Source organism: Acomys minous (genome assembly GCF_964271855.1).
Source record: "Acomys minous genome assembly, chromosome: 1".
NCBI classification, from domain to species: Eukaryota; Metazoa; Chordata; class Mammalia; order Rodentia; family Muridae; genus Acomys; species Acomys minous.
This window is the reverse complement of record NC_140483.1, coordinates 41,855,374-41,867,500: the sequence shown is the minus strand read 5'-3', so window position 1 is coordinate 41,867,500 and position 12,127 is coordinate 41,855,374. Positions and strand designations below refer to the sequence as shown.

Genomic DNA, 12,127 nt, shown 5'->3' with positions numbered 1-12,127 from the left:
ATTCAAAGAGCCTAGTTAATACAAACTTTCTGAAAAGTAACACGGCAGGGATTTTAAAAATCCTTAGGAGTATATTATGTGTATGTGCATGCATGTGTAAGCAAGTAAGTGTATTGCAGAAAAAATTAAAAACAAAGGGAATAGACTAAAATATTGTCAATGTAGGTAAAAAGACAGAAACTGCCTAAATATCTCCCAAAAGGGAGTAAGATATAGTGTAGCATGCAATCTTAAAAATGAGGCCATAAGATGATATACCTGTTAACAAAGGAATGGTCATTACATCGTTAAGTGAGACATAAGGCGATGTAAATTCTGTTCTGTGCTATCACCTTTTTTGATATTTAGGATTTTCCTATGCTTCCCCCAGCCAGGTGCAAGCTCTAGGCTTAAGCAAGTTTCCTGCTTCAACTCCCTAGAAGCTAGGAATAAAGATGTTTGCTACTATGTCTAGCTATGATTATGTTTTTGCAGTAAAATGTTCACATGAAAAAATATTGTATCCTTATGTGGTAAGACTAAGGTTTATTTTTATTCTCCTCTTTATTGTAACTTGTATTTTATTGTTTTTTTGAAAATTTTTATTAATTTATTCATATTACATCTCAATGGTTATCTCATCCCTTGTATCCTCCTATTCTTCCCTCCCTCCCATTTTCCCCTTACTCCCCTCCCCTATGACTGTGATTGAGGGGGACCTCCTCCCCCTGTATATGCTCATAGGGTATCAAGTCTCTTCTTGGTAGCCTGCTGTCCTTCCTCTGAGTGCCACCAGGTCTCCCCATCCAGGGGTCATTTTTAAATCAACAGATTTGAGTTGTTTGTGTGAAAAGATGACAAATAACTCAAACCTCCACCAAACTGCATCCCAAAGAACACATAAGTTATTTATTGTAACAATAAAAATTGTGGTACATAGATATTTGTTAATTAATAGACATATGATGTGCTGTGAAATGTCAATATCTTCTCTGATATAGTTTCTAACTAGGTTTGTGTGTGAACCAAACATAAATCACCACATTTACCATGTACTCTCACTAAGTACTCCTTATCAGCATCCCCTGCAGGACTGGACGCCAGACACGTATATCTTCCTGTATCCTCCACCTGAAAAACCCAAACAAACAAATTATGCAGTAGAACTAGCAGGACTACCATATAAGGCAAAATGACATAAGGCTGTGCAACAGATGAAGCAAATTTTATCACTATAGTTAGTGCTTGGATTGCACATTGGCTTATATCTCTGTATGTACAAAACTATGTTTAAAGGAGCTTTAGGGATTAATATAAGAGAATCAAAAAAGCACATATAAGTATATAGTTATGTATGACTATAAAAGATCTTGTACCAGATATGGTAGCTGGGTGGTCAATATTTAATTTGAAGAAATAATGTCCACAGGTTCATGTTGCAGACCGTAAACTTCAATAACACCCTTTCTGAAGGAAATGGAGTATATTTACAAAAGCAACTGATAAATAAAACACCAGATTACTAAACCAAGCACAGTAATACCACATCTTGACTCTGTCATTGAGATATACAGTGTCAGAATGCTGTTTGACAGCAGAATCTATTTGAGAAAAACCCAAGCCAATTATTTAAAAATCCTCACAAACATTTTGTGCTGGAAGTTGTTTTTCACCTGTATGTTTGGCATTACATGGGACGCCATATCTGGAGATATGATTCCGGCAAACAGGTGACCTTACTACTAACAAAAACATATTCTGTAAAAGTAAGAAATCCCTAGCCGTCTCATTTATTTTACTACTTGAACATTCTCAGAATATTGGCATTTTAAAAAAATTCTTATATTCAAAATCAACTTTATAGGTTATAAAAAAGATTTCTGTTAGGCCGCACAAATTCCTTTGGAAAAATGTAAGACTATAATGAAAAAACATTTTAAAAATGCTTTAGACAAATGTTCACATAAGCCTTCGACTGGGAATTAGAAAATGCAGGTCTGGAGGAGATAGCTCAGTGGGGAAGAGCACTAGCTATGGAAGCATAAGGACCTGAGTTCACATGCCCAGCAGCTGTTTGAAGAGATACATGTATGTATGTGCCTGCAGCCTCAGCACTGGGGAGATGAGTACAAGGTTCAGGAGATGGGGTCAGCCACCCTAGCTGAAAGGCAAACTTGTAGCTCAGTAATAAGGTTGACAGTGCCAGAGGGGCACACCTAACATCTTGCTCTGGCCTCCACATGCTCTGCACACTCCCATGCATGTGCCACATAGAGAGAAACACATTGCGTGCATGTGCATACACACACACACACACACACACACACACACACACACACACTGATCATTTACTAGATAATAACATTTGATTTTCTTATCATGTCTTTAAGACCTCTCTTGGTCATTCCAGATTGATGAAATTCCCTTCACTTGTCTTCCGTTTGCCAAACCTGAAGCATCACTGGCGCTAGTCAAACTTTACTTCCTCCAGGAAATACTTGCCAACAATTTGTTTCCTTCTGCATAGCCAGGGTCATTATTTATAGTTATGGTTTAATGTGTGCTTTGTTGATAAGTTTGAAAAATGATAATTAAGTAGACGTTTTCAGACTTTGGACAGTTGTTGACATGTGCTGTGTTTTAGGAGAAGAAAGTATAGTGACAAAGCTGGATAAATGCCTTTGCTTACAGGATGGACATCTGTTGCCTTGGAGCAAAGCACAGACTTAGTTTATAATGGAAGATAATTCAGGAAACTAACATCCATATCGTTCAGTTCAGAATTTGCCAGATAGCCATTATGTGCCAGGCATAATGCATGTAGCCGAGAAGTACACCAAAAGACAACATTTGGGCATGTAAAAATCTAACGTAGTAAATGCTGTAATAGGTGTGCACAAAATGCCATGACAGCACAGTGCAAGCAGCAGAGCAAGGGTAAGCTTTAGGCTTGGACATGTTGCCGTCTTCCATCTCTCTTCTGTTTCCAGTGGTTGGCTTGTCTCACTCCTGGTGGTATCTTGCATGGTATTTTACTTCCGTGAGAGAGAGGGAAAGCTCTTGAAGGGTTTTTGACTCAGTGTATGGTTTGAAAGTTTAGACTGGCTTTTCTGGGTCCCTGCTGTGTTTGGAATGGAAGGAGAAGAAGGCATGTGCCCCACAACACTGAGAGTGAGCTGTGTCGAGGTCTACTGCCCCACTCCCCACTGTGTTTGGTTCCTGTGCTCTTTCAAGATAAATCTTGTTATTCTACATCATACAGAATGATTATTATAACAGTTGCGGCAACAAGAATTTTAACTCTATTATCTAAATTTTTGTTTATAATATATCTCTATGGCAACCAACACAAATATATCATGTCCCATCAACTTTAGGACCCCCAGAATATGCAATTATATTTATTATTATTATTATTGCTGTATTTATATCTGAAGTTAACAAATGAAGGCATTAGGGCACTGATGAAGAATCTTTAACATAAATTTTGTCTTTATTATTTTTATATAAACATGAAAAATGTTTACAACAATTTATCTCAGACTTATATTTAATATGTTCATTTTTCATATCAGTCTCTTTAAATATAAACCAGAATAACCATCCAATCTTATTGAAAGGTCATTGCTTAACACTGTTTCTCCAGCCTTCCATGTTTGCTAGTTCATTTTGGGGATCAAAAGTGCTCTCTGAACTCTCATACATTGTATGTTGGGTTGTTTTCTGCCATGTAGTAAAGAACTACATAGGAAAAAGTAAGAGCTTCAGGAAAAATATTAACACATGGAGTTTTGAAAACACACTTAAGTTGATGAGAGGGTATCTTGTTTTCTTCAAAATGTTATGTTAGCTTCCTCATCTTCCTCCTATTCATTTCCCCAATCATGATAGATATATATCATTGGGGAATCTATCCTTTGCAAAGCTGCAGAGACCAGTGATTTGTTCAGATGCACAGATGTCATTATTCAGCAATTACCATTTATTATGGAATGAGAAGTGAAAGTAGATAAAATAATTGTGTGAAAGGCGTCTTACCTGAGCTCTGGGTACTCGGAGAATGGCTCCTCCTTCCAGAGTCTGTACTTGATCTGTCTGAAGAAAGGGCCGGCCATCTTTCATCCAGGAAACTTTAGGGGCTGGGACTCCAGAAGCAATGCAGGACAGTTCAAGTGGGTTGTTTACAATTACTGATACCTCCCCAGGTCCTTCAGATCCATTGATGTGGGGTGGTTCTAATGAAATGGAAGCAGACAGCAGAAAAAAAAAGCTTGCTGTTTTATAAATGAGGACACTTTGTCACACACATACATAATATATTCACATTTCAGATAATTTTCTTTAAACTGATCTGATTTTTAAAAGCTTGAAAAGAAAAGTCCAATTCAAATGTACATTCTTCTGACATAAGACATTTTGAACGCAGAAACTGAAAAAACCATTCCTAGAGGGTCTTAGTTCCTCTGCCTGGCAAGGCTTCAAAACACCGAGGAGAGTGCTTTCTGCACGGAACCCATCTGTTATGTCTAGGCAGGAGTAGCTCTCTCATTCACTGTTCGTTCTTCTAAAGTTACCTTCCTCCAGAGAAAGCTAAAGAGTCTAAACACTGGGAAGGAACATTAGGGACCCTTGGCTCCACTACTTCCAAATTTAATCTTTTTAAAACTGAATTTTCTTACAGTGATCAGTGAAATGTTTCAGTGAAAAATTCATAGCTCAAGCTGTAGGCTTTGGGGTCAGAAGGGAGTCAAAGCGGATGTTGGACAGCTCCCACAGTGAGCTGAGGGGTTTGTGTCTTTGTTTTTGTTTTAACTCAGGCACATAGTTTAGAGTCTGACTCATAGCCTCACACCTGACGTCCGAGTGGTTTGAACTGAGCACAGGAGCTGTTGTTAGCTCAGTGGAACGGGAAAAGCCTTCAGAAAGGACAGGCGTTATGAGCTACCATATAGCATCGAACGATTCAGTGAGATCCTCTGCATTTCTTTTACATTTATGTATGTTTTATTTTAAATTAATTTTTTGGGTTTTTTTTTTTTTTTTTGAGACAGGGTTTCTCTGCGTAGCCCTGGATGTACGGGGACTTACTTTGTAGAGTAGGTTGGCCTCAAATCAATCTGCCTGCCTCTGCCTCCTGAGTGCTGGGATTACAGGCATGCGGCACCCGGCGCCCACCCAGCTAATTGAAAGGCTTTTTAAAAAAGAAACAATCACTGTCCTTTTTACTGAGACATTTTACATTACTGTTTGAATTTCCTTTTAAAATTGTTTTTAACCCTCATTTTCTTATCTAGAAAAAGAGAACACAGCAAATCTTTTTTTAGACTCCAAGTAGAAAGTCTGTGTGTCTTAATCATCACTCCAGGGGTCCTCCTTCAACCCGCCTGGCATACAACTGTCAAAATATAGTTTCCATATATTTTAAGTCTGATGTATGGTTTCCTGATTAAAACATTATAGTGGCTCCATAGAGCTAACTGAATTAAACAAAAATCAGTCTTAAAGCTTGTAACAATATCTACTTTAATATACTCAACAAGACCGAGACATCAAATTAGGCTACTTCTCTTCTTCAAGTGGCCCTGTCCTTACTGCCTCTCACAGTCAGCACCACCCACTACGGCTGAGGTTCTGGGTTCTGGTAGCTCCAGGTTCCAGCAGAAGAAATCCTACTGATTACACCAGGAGAATTTTTCCTCTGAACTGATATCCTTATGGTTTTATTATAGTATTCTTTAATCCTCTTTTCCTGTTGTTTAGGATGGTCAGGTTATAAGTGGCATATGGTCGGTTAATAAGTTTATAATAAAATATATTTGTTAAGAAAAAAGTAGCCTACACATTATCCTATAAACCCTTCGCCCTGAGGGCTGGGCTTCCTTCATCACCCAGGCAGCGGCATTGCTGTTCTTGCTTTTATTTGCTGCAGCAATGTTTCTGTGTCTGATTCTGTCTCTGGATTCTCTCTCCATTGTCACACGCAGAGCAGGACATTGTGTTTTCAGGCCTGCATGAATACAGCATCTTCTTTAATCCATTCTTTATTCTCACCAGACGGGCTTTGTTAGAAGAGAGACGGTTGCTGCTAACATATTCCTGCTTAATATTATTCTGGTCCTTTAATGAGCCTAAACTTCCTGGAGTGTTGTCAAAACTACTCATATTCAGTTTCTGTGAGTACAAACTCACAATTACGCTCTATCACTTACAGGGGAAACAGGCAAAAATCTTCACCTCCCCCTCAGTACCGCATCCCGCCATTCCAGGCTCAGGTGGATTTAAGAGAAGATCTAATTTGGAACTTACTGTCCCATAAAGTGTTATGTTAACCACACGGCCCTCTTCTAAACCAAAAACAATTCGTTCCTCAGTTTCTTTGCCTCCTGCTCTAAATGTAGGAGGGCTGAATTCAAATCCTTTCTTTGATGATAATTCAATTGCCAGCCAGTCAATGATTACATAGTAGGTCTTCACAACTGGTATATAGAAACATACCCAACCCAAAACATATAACAACAGGTAATTTAATAGGTAAGCAGTGAATAGCAAGGTCACGTTATCTCATCCGTTGTTATGGGTGTTGGTAGATTGATGGGTAGGTATTTGTGACTTGCTCATCTCAGCTGTACAACTCCAAAATTTGTGCTGTTCCACATGTGCCTAAATGGCCTGAAAAAATATCTTCTGCCACCACCTTTCTTCCTATTTGAAGACTCAGATATGCCAGACCATCTCACTTGGTTTCTTTACATATTATTCTGCCTCCTTTTACAGTTAAAATTCCCATTAACACAGCTCCGAAGCATCTAGTTTGGTTTCAATTCAATGCAGCAAATACACACTAAGAAATTTCTGGTGTGTCAGATGTCATACTGAGCGCTGGGCACCAGCCATAAGTCAGATGCACGCGGCATTCACCACCATAAAACTTAACTAGGGATAAAGACAACTTTTAAAGTCACATAAATAATTGAATTTTAATAGGTGCTCTGAGAAAGATTACAGAGCACTCTGAAAACATATGTTAGACCTTCCAAACCAAGACTTCTGCCAATATTCTTTTTACTGTTCTCAGTAGGGGGCATATCTGTTCTGTGAAAGAAGTATGGAAGTTCCCCAGTATCATAGTGTGTGTGTGTGTGTGTGTGTGTGTGTGTGTGTGTGTGTGTGTGTGTGTGTGTGTTGCAGGGGGCTGGGGGGAATCTAAAAAAGTCTTTACTATCGTAATAGGTAATAATTTCATTTATCCTCTTTTTCTATCCACCATCGAGATGTTTGTTACACAGAAAAAGTGTGCTTTGTCTTTTATGCTGGTTTTTGCTGGTAAAATGTTGTATTATAAGCTTAAAATATTTATGTTTAGTGTCCTCAAGAGTAACTAGAAATTGGCTATTCAAAGTGATTGTTTTGACTGTACTATTAAAATGAGGTAATCTAAGACTGTTTGGAATAGTGGTGTAAATATTATCCTATTTTGTCCAAGTCTCATTCAATGTGCTTTACATTCTTAGAAAAAGTTAAAAAGTCATCTGTTATGGGCCAGACAGAGGGGTCCGTAGGTGAAGCACTAGCCTTGCAAGCACGAGGACTGGAGTTAGGATCCCCCAAACTCATGTGAATGTGGAGTAGGCACGGTGGCCACCTGTCAGGACAACTCTCAGGAATCCTGAGTGGGGAATCTCTGGGGCAAGATGGCCAGTGAGACTGTAGGTCCAGAGAAAGATGCTGCCTCAAAAAATAGAATAGCGAATGATCGAGGACAATATGTAACATTAATTCTAGGCCTTGGCATGGATACACTTTACCTCCACATCTACACATGCATGTGCACCCATGCATGTGCACCCATGCATGTGCAAACACACAGACACATACACATGAAAAGGTCTGATATTAATAGAGTATTGTGCTTTTTCAATTAATAATATCTTACTAATAGGAGGTTTTTAAAAAATCTTTTCAAACTTAGAAAACCCACCATTCAAGTTCAACATGCTTTAGATGAATTTAGCTGAATTATAGAACAGAAATGGAAATACAGTAAAGTTTTCATTCAAGTTTGTCCCATAAAGAATGATTCCCTAAGAATTATACTCATTACTCAAGTCTCGGTTGTCACTGAATTCTCAAGTACTCTGTATGTCAGAATGGCTATGTACCTAGGACTTTCAGGACAAAATGCTTGCTGACTTCTCCAGCTTCGTTTGAGGCAACACAGGTATACTTTCCAGAATCCTCGGTTTCTGCCTTGATGAGCTGCAGGACCATTCCTTGAGTGCTGATGGTCAGATGAGCATCAAGCACCAAAGGTTGGCCATCCCTGAGCCAAGACACACTCGGAGTTGGGGTTCCATCTGTAAAGCACGTCATAGAGGTAGAACTGCCTTTGACAATGGTGATTTCCTCTGTTCCCATTGCGTTGTCCATATTTGGTGGCACTACACAGAAAATAAATCAGGTAAAATTTATACATCTATTAAATTTGAGATGAACTTAAGTAACAGTATTTAAATAAATATATGTTATTTTTATACTCCATAAAATGATGTGTTTTAAAATAGTGTAGAGTACATTGATTGAAAAATTTGTTGTAAACTTATTTATTGGCTAGGCTAATTAGCAATCTTCCACAGATTAGCAAAGATATCTAAAACTGTTTTCCTTTGGAATATAGACTCAATCTGTATTATATTTTGGTTATATTTTCAATTTGCTAGCATCATCTCTTTAACTTGTTATGATGCTATAGTAGGTTCTTATAATAATCCAACAGTGTACTTCCAATGACTATATGGAGAACAGAGCAATAGAGTAAGTTTTATATACATCACAGATTGAAGTTCTTAGTTACTTTGGGTTGTTCTGAGATGTTCTTACAGATTGAGAAATGTGGACCAGCAATCCACAGTATCTCATACATGCAAATGCATCTATTAAAATTTTATATCTCAAAAAAATAAAAATTTATATCTGTAAGTGAATTGCTAATGTTATTAGAAAATAGGTGTGTGTGTGTGTGTGTGTGTGTGTGTGTAGCAAATATCTTCTTTCTGGATTGAAATATTATTTTTAAAATTTTAGTTCTGTTTGTTCAACATAGAGTGCACACACAGCCAGGATACTAGGAAGGTGGCACAGGGGATGCCTCAAAGGAGGAAGGACAGTACAGAGGGGGAATATTGATGATGGAATGACTTGGGCAGGAAGGGAAGTGGGGACAGAGAGATGAGAGTGACAGCTAAGATAGATTAGACAAAATGGAAAAGTTACATAAAACCCTACTATTTTATAACGCACATACACACACACACACACACACACACACACACACACACAGAGAGAGAGAGAGAGAGAGAGAGAGAGAGAGAGAGAGAGAGAATGGAGTTGCTGTCCATGGCTAAGTTATGATGTTCCCAGAAACAGCTGGTACTAATCAGAATTCCCAGTCCTAGAAGTGGATAACACCACAGTAATTGGTCAGTGAGGCTCCAAAGGCCCCCAAACAATTAGGCTCTTGTCAGTCTTCTTGGTGACCCACAAGAATTAGAGTATAATATGATATTGCTATAGGCAGCACGCATCTCTCTTTCAAGACAGCGGAAAAGCAAGCTGTACATGAGATGGAGGGGTCCTTCTTACTGGCTAATGTTCATTGTGCTGTACAATGCAGGCTGCTGGGGAGAAAAGGCAGCAGGTGTCTTATTCAGCTGTGAATCCTCCAAACTGAGAAGACAACTTGCTGGGCAAGTTGTAGGCACCTGTTCATCAGTGGCACAAATGCTATAGGGTATAGCAACCACTCTGATCATATTTAAGACCTGTTGCATTTGAAGGAGCTCATTCTGTTATTGTATTCTGGGTTACAAACCACTGACTGAGGAGATTGTAGGCTCAAATGGAGAATGTACTATGGTTATTTAATCAAATTACACCAGGCTGCTTCTAAACTCTATTGCTATGCTACAGACAAAAGTTCCTATCAGTCCAGAGAAGCCTTGCCTTGCAATAGACAATGATGAATTTAAAGCCTCATGATTGCCCAAGCAGCTGAGACTAAGTTAGGGCTCAGCCCTAAACATGTCATTTACACAACTCCCATTAAGAGCTGGGAACACTACATGAGACGAGACCTTATTTGGGTTAGTTTTGTAGCTATAAACTTGGGAAAAGGGAACCCCAATTGAGGAATTACCTCCGTTAGATTGGCCTGTGGGTATGTCTGCAGGACATTCCCTTGATTAATGATTGCTGTAGGAAGGTCCAGCCAACTGTAGCAGTGCTACCCCCGGGTAGGTAGCCCTGGATGTTTATGAAAGCAAGCCGAGCAAACTATGGGGAACAAGGCAAGAAGCATTCATTTGTGGTTTGCTTCAGTTTCTGCCTTCATATTGCTTCATGACGGCAACAGAGAAACAAGCTGATATTGGTGAGACACATGTAAGAGTTAGAAGATGAGGCAAAGGCGAAGAACTGAAATGCCGTCTTTTAGACTCAATGCAATGATTGCAGTCATGAACTCACAACGACTGCCGTTGACTACCCTGGGCCCACATAAGACTGGCCCAGTCAACAGTCATTCTGGCCCTGCTAATAATCAGTCAAAGAATGGATAGGGGCTACCAAGGCCCTATCTGTTACCACTAGCTGTTGGCTATTGAGAGATTTTAGAAGAGGAGTGACCGTTATCTTCAGTTGCGAACCCACTGCTAAGCCAATCATGTTCCAATGGATAGCCTCAAACTCACAAATGCACAGACAGATTTGGCTGACCCAGTGGGTTACAAAACAAAACATACAGGAAAATGAAAAAGAGCTTTGGAGGAGTAAGTGGCAGACAGGTGATCGGAATGCACGAGAGGGTGGGGTCTGAGAGAGGTCTGCATGCATTGGGAAAAATGCTGCCAAAATTTTAATAAAAGCCCTTACAACTGATTTAATTCTGTATCAGGAGAGAGATTTGACAGATGCTGAGAACCAATAAACACAGACTTCTTGTGGGACAGAAAACAGCACTCTATCCTAGTAGCAAGATATTTTCTACCAATTATTTTTGACAGAGGAAAGTTGGATTTACAAGTGTGTGAGGACGTCAGTTTCCCCAGGCATGTTGCTTAGTGCTGCTGATCTTGCAGTGGGATCATTTCTGTGACGTACCAAAGACTTGGAGGCTGTAGTGCTTACTATCCACACCAGCTCTGTTGGAGGCCACACAAGTATATACAGCAACATCAGACACCTGAGCTCTCACGATCCTGCAAAAGAGGGCCCCACATTTCACAATCAGTCCATTCAACATACACTAAGATGAGAATTATGGTTTATAAACAGACTAGAGAATGAAATTTATATTGAAAACTCTCAGATACGAAGCTTGTTACCATCACTAAAAAAAAAAAAAAAATGTAGCTACCGCCAACTGCAATTGGTTGTATAAAGGTAACTGCAGTAATGATAAACCACTAAGAATACAACAAAATTGGTAGAGTGACCATTTTTCAAACACATTAACAGAGAAAAATGGTAGCATGCAAATCATGAGCGTTGTCAAGTTGTCAACATCCTCCTATCTTACCATGTGACACCCTGCTTAAAACGTAGCTTTTAGAAACATAAACTTGGTAACAACTCATCTCTCAAGACCCATTGGGCACATATTTACTAAAACATGTGCATTTAAATAAGAATACGAAGCCATTTTCGATGTTTATTTCCTTATTTTCGCCTCTTGAAAACATCTGGATGGTGTGGCAGAACAGCAGTCGAAGTTGAGGGAGAAGCATGTCTTAAATGTTGCGTAGGTGAAAAAGAGCTGTCAATCACTATTATTTTAAGTAGTTAGGTAGTGACACATGATACAATCTAACCTGACAGCCTGCCCTGCTGACAGCAAGCGAATGTGGGAGGACAGGGGCAGGGGAAGGCCATTCTTCAGCCAGTGGATCTGCGGTGGAGGTGTTCCCGTAGCTTTGCATTCAATATTTATTGACGTGTCTACCAGAGCCATCAGTTTCTCCGCCTCTTCTTTATTTGCTCTGATTTTAGGTGGAACTATGCAATGCACATAGCAAGTAAGAAAGAAGACATAGGAGTTCAAATCATTTGCAGTGTAATTGTTCCTGCTTCTGCGTTGTAGCCCCAAAGAAAATAT

At 39.3% G+C, this 12,127-nt stretch overlaps 1 protein-coding gene across 3 annotated transcripts in view; it reads right to left on the bottom strand.

Annotated features, from left to right (window-relative positions):
• Window positions 1-12,127, bottom strand: part of HMCN1 (hemicentin 1) — a 494,329-nt gene that overhangs the window by 78,692 nt on the left and 403,510 nt on the right. For all 3 annotated transcript variants that reach the window (XM_084782016.1, XM_084782014.1, XM_084782015.1), the window contains exons 66-70: window positions 11,844-12,027; window positions 11,134-11,231; window positions 8,139-8,417; window positions 4,018-4,214; window positions 1,029-1,110 (exon numbers count right to left, since the gene is read on the bottom strand). In XM_084782016.1, the coding sequence (XP_084638142.1) occupies window positions 1,029-1,110; window positions 4,018-4,214; window positions 8,139-8,417; window positions 11,134-11,231; window positions 11,844-12,027 (840 nt within the window). The remainder of the gene's footprint in view (window positions 1-1,028; window positions 1,111-4,017; window positions 4,215-8,138; window positions 8,418-11,133; window positions 11,232-11,843; window positions 12,028-12,127) is intronic.